A 21927-nucleotide genomic window follows, 5' to 3' on the forward strand; every position below is an offset into this window, starting at 1 on the left:
TCCAAAGAAAATAAATAAAGAAAACCTTACTGACCACAACCCTTTTGAATGGTCCTGTTATTTATTTTTTCTATAAACATAACCAAAAAAACATGGTTATTGTAGTTAAACCACAGTAACCATGAATTTACAATGGTTTTGCTACACTAACCATAGTTTAACTATGTTATGTGTAGTAAAACTGTGGTTAGAGAAATGGTACTTAACCAACCAAAAAACATGGTTACTACAATTTTACTATAATAAAACCCTGGTTAATTTTCATAGGGGGACGTAACCACCAACTGAACATATTAAACCATCTACAAAAGCTTGGTCGGCTGGAACTGAACTAATTTTTTTTTTTTTTAAGTCACATCATATATCCATCTATAATAACTGATCAAATATGTTTCTCAAGGTGTTACCCGTGAAAACGCTAATATCAAAAATAGATGTACTGCTAATAAAAGATCAAATTAAGTCAAAGCTGTCATGACGTTCAAGGTTCAACACATTACTGATGTTATACTCACTTGGTCGATGGCATCTGGATTTTCCGAGACGTCAAAGATAACAGCAGTGGCCCCTCTCTGAACAGCTCTCTTCGCCTGTGAGGATGACAAGAAACAAAAAAGGTTATTCTACTTCACTTAAAGGTCCGACATCTCATCTAAAACTGGTAATGTAGTGCTGAAACTAAACCGAATTGGCTTTTCTTTTTATATTTTCAGTTTAAGTTATTTATTTGAAGTTTTGGTAATTTTGAAGGGTGCTTTTGTCATTTTTAAATCAGTTCTTTATATTACTTTTTAGCTTTAATTTATTTTAATTTGCTTTTTGAGTAATTTTAATATATAAATTACATTTGTGACCCTGGACCACAAAACCAATCTTAATTAGCACGTGTATATTTGTAGCAATATCCAAAAATACATTGTATGGGTCAAAATTATCCATTTTTCCTTAAAGGTTGTATCAGCGATTTCTAGCCTGAAACATAAAGTGTCAAATTCAGCTGAGCTTTCTTCACGATCCGCTCGCTGCCTGCCCCATAAATTGTCTGTGAAAAAACCGCGTCTCTCTGGTCAGCCTAGGGTCCGAGATATGCCAAAAAAACAATCGGCACTACCAACCTTTCCACAGATAAACAAACAGTGTTCCAACCAATCAGCGTCAGGGGTTTGGTGTTGTGGACTTTCGCTCCGCCTCCCTCACATCCCTGCACCAGTAGGAAAGTCCACAACACCAAACCCCTGACGCTGATTGGTTGGAACACTGTTTGTTTATCTGTGGAAAGGTTGGTAGTGCCGATTGTTTTTTTGGCATATCTCGGACCCTAGGCTGACCAGAGAGACGCGTTTTTTTCACAGACAATTTATGGGGCAGGCAGCGAGCGGATCGTGAATAAAAGTCAGCTGAAATTGACACTTTATGTTTTAGGCTAGAAATCGCTGATACAACCTTTAAGCCAAAAATCATTAGGATATTAGGTAAAGATAATGATTCATGAAGATATTTTGTAAATTTCTTACCATAAATATATCAAAACCTTTTGATTAGTATGCATTGCTAGGAACTTCATTTGAACAACTTTTATTCAGCTTTCAGATGATGTATACATCTTAATTTCACAAATTTGACCCTTATGACTGTTTTTTGTGGTCCAGGGTCTCATATTTCAACACCACGTTATTTGTTCAACCTGTTTCTCTCCCAGCCAATAGAGGTCGCTCTTACACTTCAGCTGTGGCTCACAAGTCAGTGTGCACAGAGCAAGTAAACATACTTTGTGATGGTTTAAGTGGCTTTCGGTACATAACTCAGTTCAGTTTGATCAGTGTGTTCAGTTGTGCTATCATTGCCTCATTTGTCCACCATTTTATTGCCATTTTGATGTTCATTGTTTTACTATTTTATTAGAGGATTGACATCACATAGCCAGACTCGCATTTTGTTTACACACTGACGGCTGGGTACGTTCCAACTGCACTCATGCGAAAGCAAAAAGAACAGGCTGAAACAAAAAAAGCAAAATAAAGAGATCAAAGCGACAATGCGCAGCTCTATAACTCTGTTATCAGAGTAGCAAAGGGATGGCAACGCTCCAAGCCCAAGGCATTCTGGGTACTATGAGAGAAAGCATGGCCTCTCCACACACTGCCTGTGTGCTTATGCATGTGTATGAGTGTGTGTGTGTGTGTGTGTGTGTGTGTGTGTGTGTGTGTGTGTGTGTGTGTGTGTGGTAGAGACACTGCTAGTGACTGTTCAACAAACAATACATGTACCCATAGACGCCATTACACTCATTTACGTCAAAGTGATTTATCTCAAGCTAAGTCTCACGTAAAAGGCCTAAATGAGAAAGTTGGTTTAGGTTGGGATTTAGTCTAAATTTACAGTTTGTATGATTATCAGAGGGTATTTTTTTTACTCATCAAATATACATTCATCAATTTACATATATGGGCCATTCTACAGAATTGGTGCAAACTGCTGTCCCACAACCAAAAAACACATTTGAAAAGCATTTAAGTATTAAAATCCTAAATGTTTACTAAGATCCTTCTATTATTCATTGAAACCCACAATAATATTTAAAATGTTAGTAAGCTTAATATACTTAAAATCAGCATTTATTGGGTACTTTCATTTGAGAGGTGGCTATCCCAAACCCTAACCCCTAAATTTCAACTAATGGAAGTGATATTGAAATAACTTTAGTTTTTTTCCATTGTTTTTAAAAGAATCTGTTTGATTCTTTTAAAAAAGTGAAGTTCAAAAGAATATATTTATTCAATATTTTCTTTGTAAATTAAGAAACTATGTAAACAAAAAATGTGCCCCGCATTTTTTCATGTCGCTACCGAAAGAGTCTATGTTTTAGTCCATTGCCTAAGACTGATTTGAAGTACATTTCTACATTTATGATCAGGAAATATTTATGTCACTCTTTCATAGATTCAAGGTGTGAGTAGATAGATAGGTCTCCTCATTTTGAGGTAAATGTGTTCAAAAGTCTGAAAAATCTGTGTGTAACTTTAAGGAAAGTCACTACTGAACACTTTTTTGACAGGTATTCCATAACATTTAGTTTTTATATGTTATCCACTTTTCAGAACTGTGCTAGCTAACCATGTGCTGATTTGCATCTTTGAGCTAGGTTCAAAAGTTATCACTACCGAAACAGTCACTACTACTAAAACATTTGGTGGAGTTTCGGTAGTAACGTTTTTTTTGGGGGGGTGTTATCCCATAAAATTGTCACTACCGCAACAGTCACGGCCGAAACATGTTATCATTGTTTCGGTAATGACAAAAGGGAACACATAGTCCTCATATTTGGGGGCAAATAAGCTAAATTTTAGCACAGTTATGCAAGCTAAAATTCTGTAATGTGACGTGGTTGCTACCAAAGCATTACTGTCACTACCGAAAATGTGGATATTTTGTCAAAGATAAAGTATATTGAATTATTAACTATTATGTTATGATGTCATGAGTTTTTGGTTCAATGTACATTCAAACTAATGAATCCTTAACTTTGAAATCAGTATGATCAACTTTTTGCCTTTTACAAAGAAAAACTGGATTTAAAATACAACAAATCTCTTTAATTACATTTAAAATATTGTTAAAAATGTAACTGTTGTTTAATAAAAAAAAAAGTTAATAAAATAGCAAAAAAAATTACAATGCATATTTAGGCAAAATCTTAATAGGCCACTCTAACCGTTCTAATTAAAGTTTTATTACCGTGTTTCAGTAGTGACAAATTTGGGGAGAAAAAAAAAAAGACAAGAACTAACTGCACAATTACTAGAAATGTGTACCTTGGATATTATACATACAATTAAAAAAAAAAAAAACATGTTTTTTCAAGATGTTTCCAACTCTGACTTAGGACCAATTCTGTAGAATCTTAGTTTGAGTAATTTTTAATTTTTTTTTTTTTTTGTTCAGATGTTATTTTCAGCTTCATTTTAATTTAAAACATTTTTTTAATAGTAATTACCAGTATTTTTTTTTTATACTAAAATTCAAACAATGTATATAGGAAAAGGAAACTACAACAACAAAGTCCGCAAACCCCAAATGCTTAAAATGTGGGAACAAAATGTTTTTTTTTTTCAATTGAAAGATTTGCATTCACTTAAAAGCAGCCCAATTTAAAGAAACATCAGACTTAAGAAGTAAATATTCAATTATAACCATTTTAATGTGTTTCAGTAGTGACAAATTTGGGAAGAGGACAAATATTCCAAAACTTTCTGAAAATACAATATGAGAATTAACTACACGATTACTAGAAATGTGTGTCTTGGATATTATACAATTTGCCAAAGAAACTAAAAATTTTTCCCAAGACATTTCCAATTTTTTTTCCAAGACATTTCCAACTCTGACTTTGGACCAAGTCTGTAGAATGGCCAATATATGCGTTTACATATGATAGAAATAAATAGTATGTAATCAAACTACTATTTCCATCGTATTTTCTAAGTTTAACAAAGCAAATTCTAACTCCACGCTCACACTGACTGGGAAGTTGAAATATTAACTGCACAATTAAACTGCACAATTACTAGAAATGTGTACCTTGGATATTATACATAGAATTTAAAAAAAAAAAAAAAAAAAAAAAAAACAAACATGTTTTTTCAAGATGTTTCCAACTCTGACTTAGGACCAATTCTGTATAATCTTAGTTTGAGTAATTTTTAATAATTTTTTTCAGATGTTATTTTCAGCTTCATTTTAATTTAAAACATTTTTAATAGTAATTACCAGTATTTTTTTTTTATATATATATACTAAAATTTAAACTATGTATATAGGAAACTACAACAACAAAGTCCGCAAACCCCAAATGCTTAAAATGTGGGAACAAAATGTTTTTTTTTTTTTCAATTGAAAGATTTGCATTCACTTAAAAGCAGCCCAATTTAAAGAAACATCAGACTTAAGAAGTAAATATTCAATTATAACCATTTTAATGTGTTTCAGTAGTGACAAATTTGGGAAGAGGACAAATATTCCAAAACTTTCTGAAAATACAATATGAGAATTAACTACACGATTACTAGAAATGTGTGTCTTGGATATTATACAATTTGCCAAAGAAACTAACATTTTTTCCCAAGACATTTCCAATTTTTTTCCAAGACATTTCCAACTCTGACTTTGGACCAATTCTGTAGAATGGCCAATATATGCTTTTACATACTATTTATTTATATCATATGTAATCAAACTACTATTTCCATCGTATTTTCTAAGTTTAACAAAGCAAATTCTAACTCCACGCTCACACTGACTGGGAAGTTGAAATATTAACTGCACAATTAAACTGCACAATTACTAGAAATGTGTACCTTGGATATTATACATACAATTTAAAAAAAAAACAAAAAAAAAAACATGTTTTTTCAAGATGTTTCCAACTCTGACTTAGGACCAATTCTGTAGAATCTTAGTTTGAGTAATTTTTAATAATTTTTTAAATAATTTTTTTCAGATGTTATTTTCAGCTTCATTTTAATTTAAAACATTTTTTAAATAGTAATTACCAGTATTTTTTTTTATACTAAAATTCAAACTATATATATAGGAAACTACAACAACAAAGTCCGCAAACCCCAAATGCTTAAAATGTGGGAACAAAATGTTTTTTTTTTTTTTTCAATTAAAAGATTTGCATTCACTTAAAAGCAGCCCAATTTAAAGAAACATCAGACTTAAGAAGTAAATATTCAATTATAACCATTTTAATGTGTTTCAGTAGTGACAAATTTGGGAAGAGGACAAATATTCCAAAACTTTCTGAAAATACAATATGAGAATTAACTACACGATTACTAGAAATGTGTGTCTTGGATATTATACAATTTGCCAAAGAAACTAAAAATTTTTCCCAAGACATTTCCAATTTTTTTTCCAAGACATTTCCAACTCTGACTTTGGACCAATTCTGTAGAATGGCCAATATATGCGTTTACATACTATTTATTTCTATCATTTGTAATCAAACTACTATTTCCATCGTATTTTCTAAGTTTAACAAAGCAAATTCTAACTCCACGCTCACACTGACTGGGAAGTTGAAATATTAACCACGTCATTTTGTATTTTGATGTGCACCGCACTATGATGAGTCTGGTAATGTGGTAAACTGATCTTGCTAAATAGCAACTTAGAAGTCCAAATCAAATAACACACTGGAACATTGTAAAAAATGTTGACGCCAACATTCATTATCAAATCAGAAATGTTTTTTCAACACAAGACTCACTGAATCCCACAGGAAAATCCCAGTGAAACCGATTCCCATTCTGACTTCTGTTAAAGCTTGAGCGAGAAGAACAAAAACAACCCGGAGAAAACTCATGGGACGGCACTGGTGTAGGCACAAAGGGGCTGGGTGAGAGGTTATGCAGCAAACTCAAATATAAAACGAACAGACAAAGCAAACATTTTAAACCTCTTCTCCACCTTGCATCTCAACATAACACTGGATAAAGCAAACAATTTTTAGGAGAGTTCAAATAAAATAAAACCATGCAAGGAAAGGGTAAGATAACCAACACTATATTCTTAGTTTATTATAGCAATATTTTTCATCATGCCCCAAGAGTCTTTAATGAGATCTGTAACTTGCATTTAAAAGTGAACGCGCTCCGTAAACATCTAATCGTGTGAGAATCCAATGGGATTCGTTGGACGCTGAATGAGGGAACACCTCAAGAGAAGAAAACGAAGTGGAAGTTAATGACTGTTTATGTCTTGTCAACGTTTAAATTCATACTACCGTTTAGCTGATTGACTGATCCGCAGGAATGCGGAAACAGACTGAACTCTCGCGCTCTACCTTGTTTGCCTCACATCAATGTGCTTCAGCTGTGTTTCGGCTCTTTTGAAGACGGCAATTGCAGTTAATTATTAATAGCGCTGAATGAAAGAGCTTAGGAAGAAAACGAAGGTTTGGAGAGAGGGGTGGCTGTCTGAAAGAACGAGAGAGAGAGAGAGAGAGAGAGTGCAACAGAGTGAGAGAGTGTGCACGTGTGGAACAGGCTAGAAGAAAGAGACATGGAATCTACTTTGAGCAAGCACTGTGATGTAGCAACTTGCCTAATGACAGCAAAAAAAAAAAGTTCTTAAGACGAAGCAAAGACCACCACGCCACCCCCCGCACACACCTTGTTCAGGTGTCACACACACAATACCCTTTGAAACTGTAGATACTCTTTTGAATAAGTAGTTAGCTACACTACCAGTCAAAAGATTTTTTTTTTAGTCTTTTCTGGTCACCAAGCCTGTATTTATTTGATCCAAAAACAGTAAAATTCTGAAATAGCTTTACTAGTTAGAATAACTGTTTCCTTTTTCAAATTTAATTTATTAATTTGATTTCAAAGCTGAATTTTTAGCATAATTACTTCTTCAGAGTCGCATGATCCTTCAGAAATCATTCTAATATGCTGATTTGCTGTTTGAGAAACATTAACATTACTAATATTTAAAACAGTTGAGTACATTTTGGTTCAGGATTCTTTGAAATGGAAAGATCCAAAGATCAGCATTTATATGAAATAAAAAGCTTTTGTAACATTATACACTACACCATTCAAAAGCTTGGAGTCCGTTTTTATTTTTTTTTTTAGAAAATTTTAATTATAGAAATTAATACTTTTATTTAGCAAGGATGCTTTAAATTGACAGATAAAGACATTTATAAATGTTACAAAAGATTTCTATTTCAGATAAAAGCAGTTCTTCTGATTTTTTTTATTTATCAGAGAAACCTAAAAAAAATCTACTCTGCTGTTTTCAACATAAATGTAGCAAATCAGAATATTAGAATGACTTCTGAAGGATCATGTGACTGGAGCAATGATGCTAAAAATGCAGCTTTGAAATCACAGGAATAAATTACGTTTTTAAATATATTCAAATAGAAAACAGTTATTGTAAATAGTACAAATATTTCAAAATGTTACTCTTTTTGCTGTACTTTGGATCAAATAAATTCAGGCTTGGTGAGCAAAAAAGATTAAAAAAAAAAAATCTTACTGTTCAAACTTTTGACTCGTAATGTACTTACAAAATATAACTACATTAAAGCTACTTCTAAACCATAAAAACATTTTTGTTTCTTAAAATTAACATTTAACTGAAGTGTAAAAAAAAAAAGAAGAAATAATAACAATAAGTAAACTTTTACTTTAGTTTTTCACTAACCACTAAAAACGTTTTCTCAAAAACACAAAAAAATGCAGCTTTGAAATCACAGGAATAAATTACATTTTTAAATATATTCAAATAGAAAACAGTTGTTGTAAATAGTAAAAATATTTCAAAATGTTACTCTTTTTGCTGTACTTTGGATCAAATAAATTCAGGCTTGGTGAGCAAAAAAGATTAAAAAAAAAATCTTACTGTTCAAAAACTTTTGACTCGTAATGTACTTACAAAATATAACTACATTAAAGCTACTTCTAAACCATAAAAACATTTTTGTTTCTTAAAATTAACATTTAACTGAAGTGTAAAAAAAAAAAGAAGAAATAATAACAATAAGTAAACTTTTACTTTAGTTTTTCACTAACCACTAAAAACGTTTTCTCAAAAACACAAAAAAATGCAGCTTTGAAATCACAGGAATAAATTACATTTTTAAATATATTCAAATAGAAAACAGTTGTTGTAAATAGTAAAAATATTTCAAAATGTTACTCTTTTTGCTGTACTTTGGATCAAATAAATTCAGGCTTGGTGAGCAAAAAAGATTAAAAAAAAAATCTTACTGTTCAAAAACTTTTGACTCGTAATGTACTTACAAAATATAACTACATTAAAGCTACTTCTAAACCATAAAAACATTTTTATTTCTTAAAATTAACTGAAGCGTAAAAAAAAAAAGAAATAAAAATAATAATAATCTTTTACTTTAGTTTTTCACTAACCACTAAAAACGTTTTCTCAAAAACACAAAAAATGCAGCTTTGAAATCACAGGAATAAAATTACATTTAGAAATATATTCAAATTAAAAACAGTTATTTTAAATAGTAAAAATATTTTAAAATGTTACTCTTTTTGCTGTACTTTGGATCAAATAAATTCAGGTTTGGTGAGCAGAAGAAAAAAAAAAATCTTACTGTTCAAAAACTTTGGACTGGTAATGTACTTACAAAATATAACTACATTAAAGCTACTTCTGAACCATAAAAACATTTTTATTTCTTAAAATTAACATTTAACTGAAGCGTAAAAAAGAAAGAAATAAAAATAATAATAAACTTTTACTTTAGTTTTTCACTAACCACTAAAAATGTTTTCTCAAAAACACAAAAAATGCAGCTTTGAAATCACAGGAATAAATTACATTTTTAAATATATTCAAATAGAAAACAGTTGTTGTAAATAGTAAAAATATTTCAAAATGTTACTCTTTTTGCTGTACTTTGGATCAAATAAATTCAGGTTTGGTGAGCAAAAAAGATTAAAAAAAAAAATCTTACTGTTCAAAAACTTTGACTCGTAATGTACTTACAAAATATAACTACATTAAAGCTACTTCTAAACCATAAAAACATTTTTATTTCTTAAAATTAACATTTAACTGAAGTGTAAAAAATAAAATGGTAAAAAAAAAAAAAAAAAAACGTACTTTAGTTTTTCACTAACCACGCATAAACGTTTTCTCAAAAACACAAACATGTACATTCCTGTTGCTTCCATATTATTGTAGTCCAATTTGTGCTAATTACAATGTAATCAGACTTTAGCCATTTGTGCTTTTTTTAGTATCTTAAAAACATACTAATGTCAGGGCATGTCAAAACTTCTTCAGGGCCCCAAAACACACTCAGAGTTAAGGGTTAAGTTAAGATAAGATATTTCTCATTTCATTTAGTTGAACTTTATGTACTTAAATTAAAACTGAAATTAAAATATAAAAATAAAATGATCAAATAAATTCAAACACACAGTAAAACAACAATTAAAATTCTAAATATAAAAACTATAATATAATATAATATATTGAACCAAAATTTGCTATTAATCAAAGCTTCTTTTTTTATGTCTGTATTCCATGATTCTAGCTGTAATTTCTGCGTTGTGGAAATCACAGAGGCCTAAGAAAGTCATGTTACTGTACCTTTACTGTAGTAGAAATAAATGTGCTATTCAATGGAACATACAGTTGAAGCTGCAATGAACACAAAATTCCAAAAAAATAAAACTGTGAAAAGGTGACTGTGAACTCCAGCTGGTCAAAAGTCAATTTTCAGACGCTTGAAGCAATCATCTCTCCCATCTTTTTGCAATTTTTCCTCTTGATTTCTCCTCCTCACCCCTTTTTTTTATATTTCAGCAATCCTACACACTCACTCACTCTCTGCATTGCTATAATTAAAGTAATTAAGTCCTCAGAAAGCAAAGCTCTGCCATTACGCTGTAATTTCAGGTTGCCTTCTGGCCTTTGGGTTTCCTCAAAGATAAAGGCATACTTTCCTCATTTAGAGTTTACTTACATGTGGTGAGATTTTTTTTTAAATCACCCTTCATTTTCTCTGTAAGTGCCAAGACATTATTTAGGCAAGTCCTAGATTCTTGCAGGGAAAAAGGGAAATAGCAAAAAAAAAAAAAAAAAAAGAGAAAATAAAATAAGCACAAAACTGTGTCTGCCTGCTTTCTCACAGTCTCTTCACTACTGGGTTTGCCTGGGCTACACTTCACATGAAAACCCAAACAACACACTTAGCTCAAGTTTACACTGAGGTCCTTGCTAGAACCACAACACTTAAGGCTAAACAGACATAGGCTAGAGCTGCTCTTTTGCTTTCATTTTTTAAGTTATACACTATTAGTCAAAAGTTTTAGATTTTTTTAAAAAACAGAGTGTTTTCTGCTTAAAAGCTTGCATTTATTTGATCCAAAGCAGTGTTGTTTTTGACAACCATCTTAGATTTAGTCTTAGTTTTAGTCTTTTGGACTAAAATGCTTCTTAGTTTTAGTCAAATTTTAGTCACTTCTATATGTGATAGTTTTAGTCCAAATTTAGTCGACGAAAAGTCAAAAAGGTTTTAGTCTAGTTTTAGTCGACGAAAAGTCAAAAAGGTTTTAGTCTAGTTTTAGTCAAAAAAAGGGAAAAAAGTAGTCTTTTAACAAATTAATGTAGGTCAGTAAGTATTTTGCTGTTGGGTAGTGTCACTTATAAGTTCTGAAAATAGCAGATCTATAGTTCAACACAATGTGAGCTTCCGGATCGACTATTTTCACCAATAATTACAATAATGAAGGAATGTTTTAGAACATAAAAGACAAACAAGGATGGAATGCTAAAACGGCTTGCCATACTAGTATTGCAAAGAGTATTTAATGCTAAAACGGCTTGCCATAGCATCAGATACTTTTTAAGTTTTATTTGGCATGCACAATAAGCGGAAATGTCATGCATTTTAAACGTCTGACGGACCACCCACTAACATTTTCGTCTATTCTCGTCTCGTCAACGAAAACTCACACACGTCTCGTCATGTTTTAGTCATCAACGAGCCATTTTTATCTCGTCATCGTCTCGTTATCGTCATGAAAAAAAGTGGCGTCAACGAAATGATTTCGTCATCGTTGACGAAAACAACACTGATCCAAAGTACAGCAAAAACACATTTAAAACAAATGCTTTCTATTTGAATATATTTTAAAATGTAGTTTATTCCTGTGATCAAAGCTACATTTTCAGCATCGTTACTCCAGACTTCAGTGTCACATGATCCTTCAGAAATTATTCTAATATGTTGATTTGCTTTTTAAGAAACATTTATTATTACTATTATTAATATTTAAAACAGTTGAGTACATTTTTCCCAGATTTGATGAAAAAGATCCAAACTTCAGAATTTATCTGAAAAAAAAAAAGCTTAACATTATACACTATACTATTCAAACGTTTGGTGTCAGTATCATTGTTTCGGCAAAGAAATTAAAGAAATTAATACTTTTATTTATCAAGGATGCTTTAAATTGATCAACAATGATAATAAAGACATTTATAATGTTACAAAAGATTTCTATTTCAGATAAATTCCGTTCTTCTGGACTATCTATTCATCAAAGACACCTGAAAAAAATATATACTCAGCTGTTTTCACCATAATAAACGTTTTTTGAGCAGCAAATCCGAATATTAGAATGATTTCTGAAGGATCATGTGACTAGAGTAATGATGCTAAAAATTCAGCTTCGAAATCACAGGAATAAATTACATTTTTAAATATATTCTTATAGAAATTAGTTATTTTAAATAGTAAAAAAAAAAAATTGTTTTTTTAAATTTGCTGTATTTTGGATCAAATAAATGCATGCTTGGTGAGCAGAAGAGACTACTTTAATAAACATTAAAAATCTTACAGTTCAGAAACTTTTGGCTGGTAGTAGGCTGGTATTTGTGCTTTTGAAAAAGAAAAAAAAGAAAAATAGGAATTTTACATAGAATTTACCTCAAATGTAAGGTAAACTAACACCTAAAAATATGACTTAAATGACTGTTTGATGTTAGTTTTTCTTACAAACTAACGTACTATAGTACAGTAGAGTACAAAAAAAGAGAAAAAAGTAAAGTACAACTTACCCAAAAACACATATACATATGTACAGTGATGTTATCTGAGATATATCTATTTGTAAGTTTAGCACCAAATCGTATTTCTTAGAAGCTGTGTAAACGTGCCACACAAAACTTACTGCCAACCAGCTGGAACCCTTAACTAGAACACACACTTACGCTTATGGTTTAATACTTGTCTTATGGACAAAAGAGTCCATTAAGCAACAACGGGCTGCATTTTACAGCAACCATGAGTACAGCGTGTTACAATTTAAAACTATTTTTATGGGTGAAAAATGTTTATGAAGCTTGTAAAAGTCATGTAGGCACACAAATCACAGCATAAACCTAGTGCTAAATTAAACTTTCTTCTCTCAGCAACTGCAAGTACACACAAAATCGTTCGAGATAATTAAGAAGTCAAGAAGGCTGCATTTATTTTATTTAAAATACAGAAAAAACACTGTACATTATTACAGTTTAAAATAATTTTCTATTAGAATATATTTTAAAATGTCCTTTATTCCTATAATGGCTAAGCTGAATTTGTAGCAAAAGAGAATATTTTTGAAGAATGTGGGTAACCAAACATTTGCTGGTTCCCATTGACTTACATTATATTTTTAGGTGAACTAGCCTTTTAATATGTGAAAACAGAGATGCATTTTTATGGATTCTTTTAGGGCTGGGCGATTTGGCCTAAAATCAAAATCTCGATTAATTGAACATTTTAACCCGATTACGATTAATGAACGATTATTTTATTCATTAATAAAATTACATTTAATTATATTTAAATAATATTTATTTTTTTGCCCTCATAGTTCACTGACAAGTTTTGTACAGTAAATATGCTCACATATTACAAGTGAGAGATTTTTGAATGAAGGGTGCACACACTATCTACTATCTATGATTATTTATTGAACATCAGTGTTGAACAACTGAAATTAAAGCGCACATTGCGTAAAACGAAAAGTCACATTTTTCTTAAATTAGTGAAAATAAATAACTTGCACTTTTGGAAACAAAATAAATTATTTATAAAATAATAAATATTAAAAGTAGAAAATAAGCAGTATCTCTTCTAAATAAAATTACTCTTGTATATCCTGTAAATACTTTTTACTGTATAAATACTGCTTAAGCTCTCCATCGACATGTCGGAGGAATAACGTAACGTAACGGAGCGGGGTCACGTGACTCCACACGCGGTAGTGTTTTTAAAGGGAAAGTAATTGAAATAATTGACCTGGAAAAATTTGATCGATTATAGGTTCTGAATGTCGATTTCGATTACTTTTCGATTAATCGCCCAGCCCTAGATTCTTTGATGAACATAAAAAGTAAAGTGCTTATTTTAAAAAAAATCATTAATTTCTACATTGTGTACTTGGCAATATGCAACTGTAAAAGCATCAACATGCACATCTTAATAATAAATAAATCAAGAAATAAGAATTTTTCCATAAAAAATCCTTCTTTCACTGATTATGACTGAAACTAAATTAATCTTTAGGTTTACTGCATAACTTCCTGAAATCTCTGCCACTTAACTATTTGAACTGTTCATTTAACAGTGTCACTTAGAGTTCATGTAGGTGCAGTAAACTAGCTTTTACATAACTGAACTACTGCAAACAGATGGACACCTCTGAGACACTAAAGTTTGATCTAAAGCTTGCGCTCACAACGCTAGAAGCGTTCTCTTTAAAGATGAGATGTGAAAGTCTTAATAACATGTCATCACACTGTCAGTGGTTATTTACAGAAAAAACAGGTCTTGATTTTGGCCCGGTCGGTGGACGCAGCGACCTAACCGAGATGCCAGTCTCACTGGAGGCCCCTGTTAAGTAGTGCAGAACTAATATAGGATAATTTCAGGGAAGGCACCAGAAGACCCTGGACTACAGGTCAGCTTCTTGTTCAGACCTGTTCTGAGACCAGTTTGATGCTGTGAGCCATAACAGTTTAAAGGATTGAAAAGATAAGGCTAGGTTCAGGTAAGTGGTATAGATTGGGCTAAATAACTTTAAAATAACCTCATAATGACATAATGCGTTTTACAGCTAATTAACAATGTTTTATGAAGCTGTTTCACAGAGGGAACATTCACCTGTTAATTAGCCAACTTTAGGGGTGTGCTGTTTATAAAATGCACACGCTAGTTCAGGTGAATAAAGCTGCCATTCATTGCTTTTACTGCTAGTTTCAATGCTCACTCTATTACATCGGTATATAAATGTCTTTTCTTCCCGCTCAATTCATTGATTTCTTCAAACAACCATAATATCAAGCATTTTACTTCCAGTCAGCCTTTCACTTTCTCTGCTCTAACAAAATCTATCATCATTCCCGGCTCCTGTTGCATAACCAGAAATTGCACTTGGTGTGTGCGTGTGCGTGTGCATGTGTGTGTGTGTGTGTGTGTGAGAGAGAGGGGGCATCTAGCAAAGGGACCGACTCTGTCACGAGGCAAATATGAGGCCCTGCAACTGTGCAGCCAAAGAATAACTCGCAGGACAGAAAGACTGATGTTCGGTGTTTCCTGAAGCTCACGAATGAAGTTTACATACAGAGGCATAATACAAAATTGTACAAAATGTATAACACCAGCAGATAAAGTTACAGCGGGAGTCTGCGTCTCTCTCTCCTCCCCTGAGCCCACTGAGTTTTAACAGACTCCTTAAAGAGTTACTTCACCCCAAAATGAAAATTGTCATTAATCACTTACCCCCATGTCGTTCCAAAGGTAAAAGCTTTGTTTGTCTTCAGAACACAATTTAAAGATATTTTGGATTAAAACTGGGAGCTTTGTTGCTGGCCCATTGACTGGCAAGTAAATAACACTGTCAAGGTCCAGAAAAACATGAAAGCAGTTGTCATATCTGGATCCATCAGTGGTTCCATCAGGGGATACTCTCCAAAATTGTGCTACAGTGACGCGGAGGAGACCAATTGTTGAATAAAGTCATTATTTTTGTTTCTTTGCATACAAAAAGTACTCTCGTAGCTTCGTAAAATTATGGTTGAACTACTGATGGCAGATGGACTATATTGACAACGACTTTCATACTTTTCTCGGCCTTAACAGTGTTATTTACTTGGCAGGCAATGGACAGCCACAAAGCTCCCGGTTTTCCTTCAAAATATCTTAAACTGTGTTCTGAAGATGAATAAAGCTTTTACGGGTTTGGAATGACATGGGGGTAAGTGATTAGTGACACAATTTTCATTCTGGGGTGAAGTAACCCTTTAAAGCGTGTGGGGAGTTTGATGGGTGGTAATTGAGAATGAATGGGGGAAAGTCACGTGAGAGGAGCGTGCACTTTCACAAATCTGTCTTAGGCTACGTTTACATTAATCTAGATACATTTGAAAACGGAGTTTTCATTTTAAAACGCTCTCTGTCCACACTAGCGTTTCCAAGCGTTTTCCAAGTTTCTCATCCACACTGAAACGTAGGAAAACATCATATTCGCCTTACTGCGCATACGTAAAGCCTCCAAAATTATACAGACATAATAGGTTTTCACACAATTCTTCTGGCGGGATAATTTACGGAAATATCTCATCATCCACTGACGCGTCTATATCACGCTCATTCATATTTTATCTGAAAAGCAGTTGTCGTCATGTTTTGCAGGACAGCAACTGTGAGTAAATTTTCTGTCATTTTAGGACTGTAATTTGAAGAGTGTACAAGGTAAATCTCTTTAGCAGCAGTGTGACAGTGAATAGCACAGACACAATTACTGGTGTAAACAGACATCTACTGGTACAAAATGCGTCACATGACTATAAATATGCGTCATCGTTTTCAAAAGCTCCGTTTTCACAGTCCAGACTACAACGTGAAAACGGCGTTTTCAAATTTATCCACTTTGGCCGGAGTTTTTAGAAATAATCGTTTTCTGTGATAAAAACAGGGTTTTCGTGTAAATGAGAGGCCAAACCGCAGGGAAATATCTGCATCTTCCCTTCGTGTAAACGGGGCCTTAATGAACAATATGACAGTGTCAATGGGAAGACTAATTTTAAGTAGTAAGTAAACTCACACACTTGGATTGAATTGCTAAGGCTTAAAATGGCATGAAACATCTGTGGGAGTTTTGAGAGAGTAATAAGCTTGGTGAAATTTAAAGTAAATCTCTGTGACCAATATTTATAGAGCTTTGATGACTGATGATCCAAAACCAATTAAACAATAGTTAAAAGCTATAGTTAAAAAATCTAATAAAAAGAATAACAGATTTACAGATAAAATATATTGTTAAACTGTAACTGCCTTGAGTTATCATTTTGGAATAATGTAAAATGCTTTGAAAAACTTAATAAAATTCATACCTGGCCTATAACTAATATATAATTAGGGCGGCCCTCGACTAAAGATTTTTCTGGTCGACTAGTCGTTCACTTTAAGCATTAGTCGACTATTAGTCGTACGTTTATTAATAAACCATATAAATTATAATAATGAGCCTTTAATTGCCAATATAACCTAATAAGTGCTAAAGCGCACGCAAAAAAGCCTGCCACAGTGCATCGGCATATAAAAATTATGAATGTGTCGGCGAAAAACAGCAAGGAGACTGCATTAACATTTTAATAATTTATTGATGAACTAGCGCTTTTTTTTTGTTATCTTAAGAGATGCATACACTCATACGGATTACATAATCTGAGAATATGTTTTCGATTAGAAGCGGTCCATTTAAAACTTTCATTTAAAGACATTTTACTCTCTACAGATATATTTTTCATGTCTGTAAGGCAAGTATAAATGGATTTTCAAAGTTTCGCAAGTTCACAGAAACCGAAACGGCAGAAAGCGCATCCTGTTTGCTTTATTTTACAAAAGCGCAACTTTTTGTTTTTATTCCAGTGCACACATATAAAAAGGGTCTTTAAAGATTCGAAAGATGTATTACTTTTATGTGTATGACGGAGTATTTTAAGAGCAAGTGACTGCACCAGCTCCTCTATCTGTCATGCAGTGAGCGCGCTATTATTCAGCTCAGACACTTGATCATTATATCAAGATCGAGCTGTAATGTAAAGTTGCTACTACATACATCTTTCAGATGAAAAGCCATAATTGAGGTTGATGGATAGGTGAGCATTGGGATGTTCTGCCCAATGTACTGTATTTCCACATAGACCAGTGACTTCGCCACTTCCTGTGGATTGTTTTTTCTTTTTCTGTGACTAAGCGACTAATAAAATTTTGGTCGACCAAGCCTCTTCTCGTTGACTAACGGTTAGTCCTTTACATAACTATGTACATTCTTATTGAAATGAATTGGTAGCTGTATGGCTGTAAGTGTCCTGGATACTTTGGGGTAAGTTGTGCCAGTGGCTCAACTAATAGCAATACTTACAATTAAACATGGAAACAGGAAAAAAAAAAAGTGGCAAAGCTTTTCTTACTTCATGCCACATGGCTCAACAAGCTGGACTGAACATAAAGACTAAACCAGGCCTAAACAAACAGACTTTTACTTTGGTTTCAAAGCCTATTTTCAAAGTGGGTAAATGTTTCCTGCCACTAAAACCCCATATATCACTAGCATATTAGCTCTAGTGGATGCCACAAGGATTTCTTCTCATTCAACAGCTGCATGTGGGTGAATGCAATCAAATGGTGTTGATTTGGAAGTACTAAATGTTCCTCCCCAGATGATAGCCACTAGATCTATCAGCGGCGCCTCAATGACAAGACACGATGACGGCGAGCCTGGTGATGTCATTGAAGGTTTCTGTGGGAGAATCTGTGTTCATTATTTCATCATTAATAGAATGAACTCCAGCTTTGGTTCTTTGCTATGGCAGCAACTTCCTGAGGGGTCGTAAAATTGCCCTCTTCTCCATTTATCATTCTCAAGGCTCTTCCCCCCTCTCTTTCCTTTCCCTGCACTCAAAGATCAGTCAAAAAACGCAGCCACTAATTTAAAGCCCATCGGCTTCCCGCTAACTCTGGTGACTGTAATCCCTGCGCCTCAGGACGGACAACCGCTAATTAAATTTCCCCCTCATTTTTTTTTTTTTTTGCTTTCCTCTCGCTTTCTTTTTGGGTGTATATTTTGTTTTTATACCGGTTTTCCAGTCTTAACCATGCACAGGAAAAGTAAACAATCCTGTCTTTTCTTTCTCCTTTCCATACCAAATTTGAGGTGAGGTATGTTGCAACAGTTTTGAAAGAAAACACATTTTAGTACAAGTTTAAAGTCAATGTGAATTGCAGTTTTCAATACATTATACTTCAAAAATATGACATATTTCTAGGTAAAACAAGATGATGAAACAAGATAGTGAAAGTTATCTATGGAAGCTTATTTCCAGTATGAGATAAAAATAAAATATATATTTTTTTTATCTCACAATAATCTCAAAATAAACTATCACAAATCATAATTGTGAGATCAAAAAAAAAAAGAAAACTTTCCCTTTTTGCGAATTTTAAGTTTATATCTGGCAATTACGACTTTCTTCTCACACTTTTTTTTTCATTACGGAATTAAAAAAATAATGTGATTGCAACTTTTTATCTTAACTTTTCTTGCAATTTCGAGTTTATGTCTCACAATTCAGACTTTTCTTCTCAAAATTAAGAGGTAAAAATCCCAAGAAAGTAAGTCTGAATGGTGAGATAAAAAGTCATAATTTAAAGCAACACTAAAGAACTTCGCTCCCTCTACAGGTTGGAAGCGGAATTGTCCATTACCGCTGTCGTAAATAATTGAACCCTACCGTCGCGTCACATGCGCGTTATTTGTTTGGAGGCTATCCAGGACCGGCTTTGGAAATAACGATGTCCAGTGACAAGGTAGAGTATGTTGCATGACTTTATGAAAGTATGAAAATGAAATAAAACATAATAATGACATAGTTTGCTATTTTTTTTTTCTGTAAAGCAAGTCGCATTTGTAGTCTCATTTGAACTACAAAACCACGACCCGACGACCCAAACTTACATAGTGCTGTTCTGGTCGATAGAGGGTCGCAAAGCGAATACGAAAGTGCCGTTTCACCCTGCTATGAGTTGATGAACCACTGACACGAGTTCAGAAACATTATTTTAAGGTTAAAAAAAACTCTTTCGTGTTGCTTTAATTTTTTTCTATTTATTTTATTTAGAAACAAGCTTCCACAGCAAATAAAAAGAATAAATAAAATAAAACAAAATAAAAAGTGCATCAAAATCTTTTATCAAAGTTTTTTCAATGTTCAAATGTTGACTACTAAAAAAAATCAATATTTTAAGTCGATATTAACTTTTTTGATCCACTTCAAATGTTGACTACTGAATATAAATTAAATAAATCAATTAATTAATTATTAAATAAAATAAAAAAAATAAAAAAGTCAATATTAACTTTTTTGATCACTTCAAATGTTGACTACTGGAAAAAATAAATAAATAAATAAATAAAATAAAAGTCAATATTTGAAGTGGATCAAAACCTTTCACAAAAGTTGTCCTAAAACCAAACAATACCCATTCTCCTCTTAGGACAACTAAATAAATTAAATTAGTCTGCATTTGAACATCAAAACCTTTCCTCTTTCACCTTTCAAAGTTGTCTTAAAACCAAAACAATACCTGTTCTTGTCTTAGGACAACTTTGATGAACTTTTTTGATCGACTTATAGACTTAAAATAGTTGTATCCATTGATTATTGAAAGCCTAAATTGGCTATTGGTTAACCATCAAATAACTAAACAATTTTCTTTTTTAATTAAAGACTATGAAATGCTATCAAACAGGTCAGTTTTGATTTCATGAGCCAGTAAAGCTGTGGAGCTGACATCTCCTTCAAACGTACAACCACAAATACAAAGAGACTTTAAAACGCACTAAGACGATAAACCAAAAAACAGCAGCGATTAAAAAGCTGTCATCACGGTTTTGCCAGCGCAGCCTATCCTTGTAGCTGCAAAGGGGAAAAGTGAAGCTAATTGCATTTCTGAAAGGCTCAACAATGTCACGTACACCATTCAGACGCTTTCTTTTAAATAGATGTAAAACGCTCTTGCTCAGTACAGTGGAGCATTCAGAGCTTTCACCAAAGGAGTCATTATCAAGTAAGCGTGCTGTGGATTCCCTGTCAATGATAACTCAATCCAGACGAGTTTAGATTTAATAAGGGTACCGCAGCATGAGGCAAACAAACACACACACACGCATAAGTTAGCTTTAATAAGGTTAACACTGCAGGGAGACGCTCTGCTGACACTGTCATAAGACAATCAGACACAAAGGGCTGCCCCAGGGTCACCCAGAGTTTAAAAATGCAGCGTCCCAAGGAGGTCAGCATCTACGCTATCTTTACAATCACCAGAACTATGCTAAAAACCCACAGACATACTTAAATGTTCATGTCGGACAGACAGATTGTTTCCTAATCTTTTTATTATAGCCATTCCACTGAAATAAAATTACACACAAATGAATCAGCACAGAACCCAAACAAAAGTCAGAAGATGTCTGACAATACAAAGTAGAGGCGTTCACACACTACCCTCATAATAATTTACCATGGTAACTCTAGGTTGCGCTAAAAAAATTTTTCATTAATTGCAAAATAACCATGTTATGGATCCTGACATAAAAGTCGTCTACTACTACTTAATAGACCACAAAGAAATGATATAAATATAAATAGACAAACTAGAGGATTTTATACTTATAATACATAATTTACCATGGTAACCCCATGGTACACTGTGCTTAATTTTCATTTTTTAAACTGTTGCAAAATAACCATGTCATCATCAAGAATCTGACATGAAACCTAATAAAATATAAATAATATAAATAATAATAATAATAATAATAATAATAAAAACCACAAGATGGCATGTAAATTTACAAAATATATAAATAAAATGATTGCATCTCATGTTTATTTTATTATTATTGTTATCATTATTATTATTATTATTATTATTATATAATATGGGAAAATGATAAGGAAAAGGTTAATATAATAAATAAATAGACGAACTAGAGACATTACACTTATACTACATTAATAATTTACCATGGTAACCCTAAACGGTGTCTATTTTATTATTTATTTTTGTTACTGTAGATTTTACAAAAAAAAATATTAATTGCAAAATAACCATGTCATCATCAAGAACCTAAAATAAAATCTAATAATGAAACTAAATAGAATAAATATTAATAATAATAATAATAATAATAATAATAATAAATAGACCACAAAGTGGCATATGTAAATTTACAAATATATAAATTCAAACATGTAACTATTAAAAAAAAATCAAAAAATCAAAAAATAACTAACGATGCTGCCTCTGATGTTTAT

At 32.4% G+C, this 21927-nt stretch overlaps 1 protein-coding gene across 1 annotated transcript in view; it reads right to left on the reverse strand.

The window, feature by feature from the left end:
- znrf3 (zinc and ring finger 3) overlaps positions 1-21927 on the reverse strand; it is an 86577-nt gene that overhangs the window by 7365 nt on the left and 57285 nt on the right. The window contains exon 3 of the mRNA XM_073841108.1: positions 516-590. Within this exon, the coding sequence (XP_073697209.1) occupies positions 516-590 (75 nt within the window). The remainder of the gene's footprint in view (positions 1-515; positions 591-21927) is intronic.

The sequence above is a fragment of the Garra rufa genome, chromosome 5 (genome assembly GCF_049309525.1).
Source record: "Garra rufa chromosome 5, GarRuf1.0, whole genome shotgun sequence".
Classification (NCBI taxonomy): Eukaryota; Metazoa; Chordata; class Actinopteri; order Cypriniformes; family Cyprinidae; genus Garra; species Garra rufa.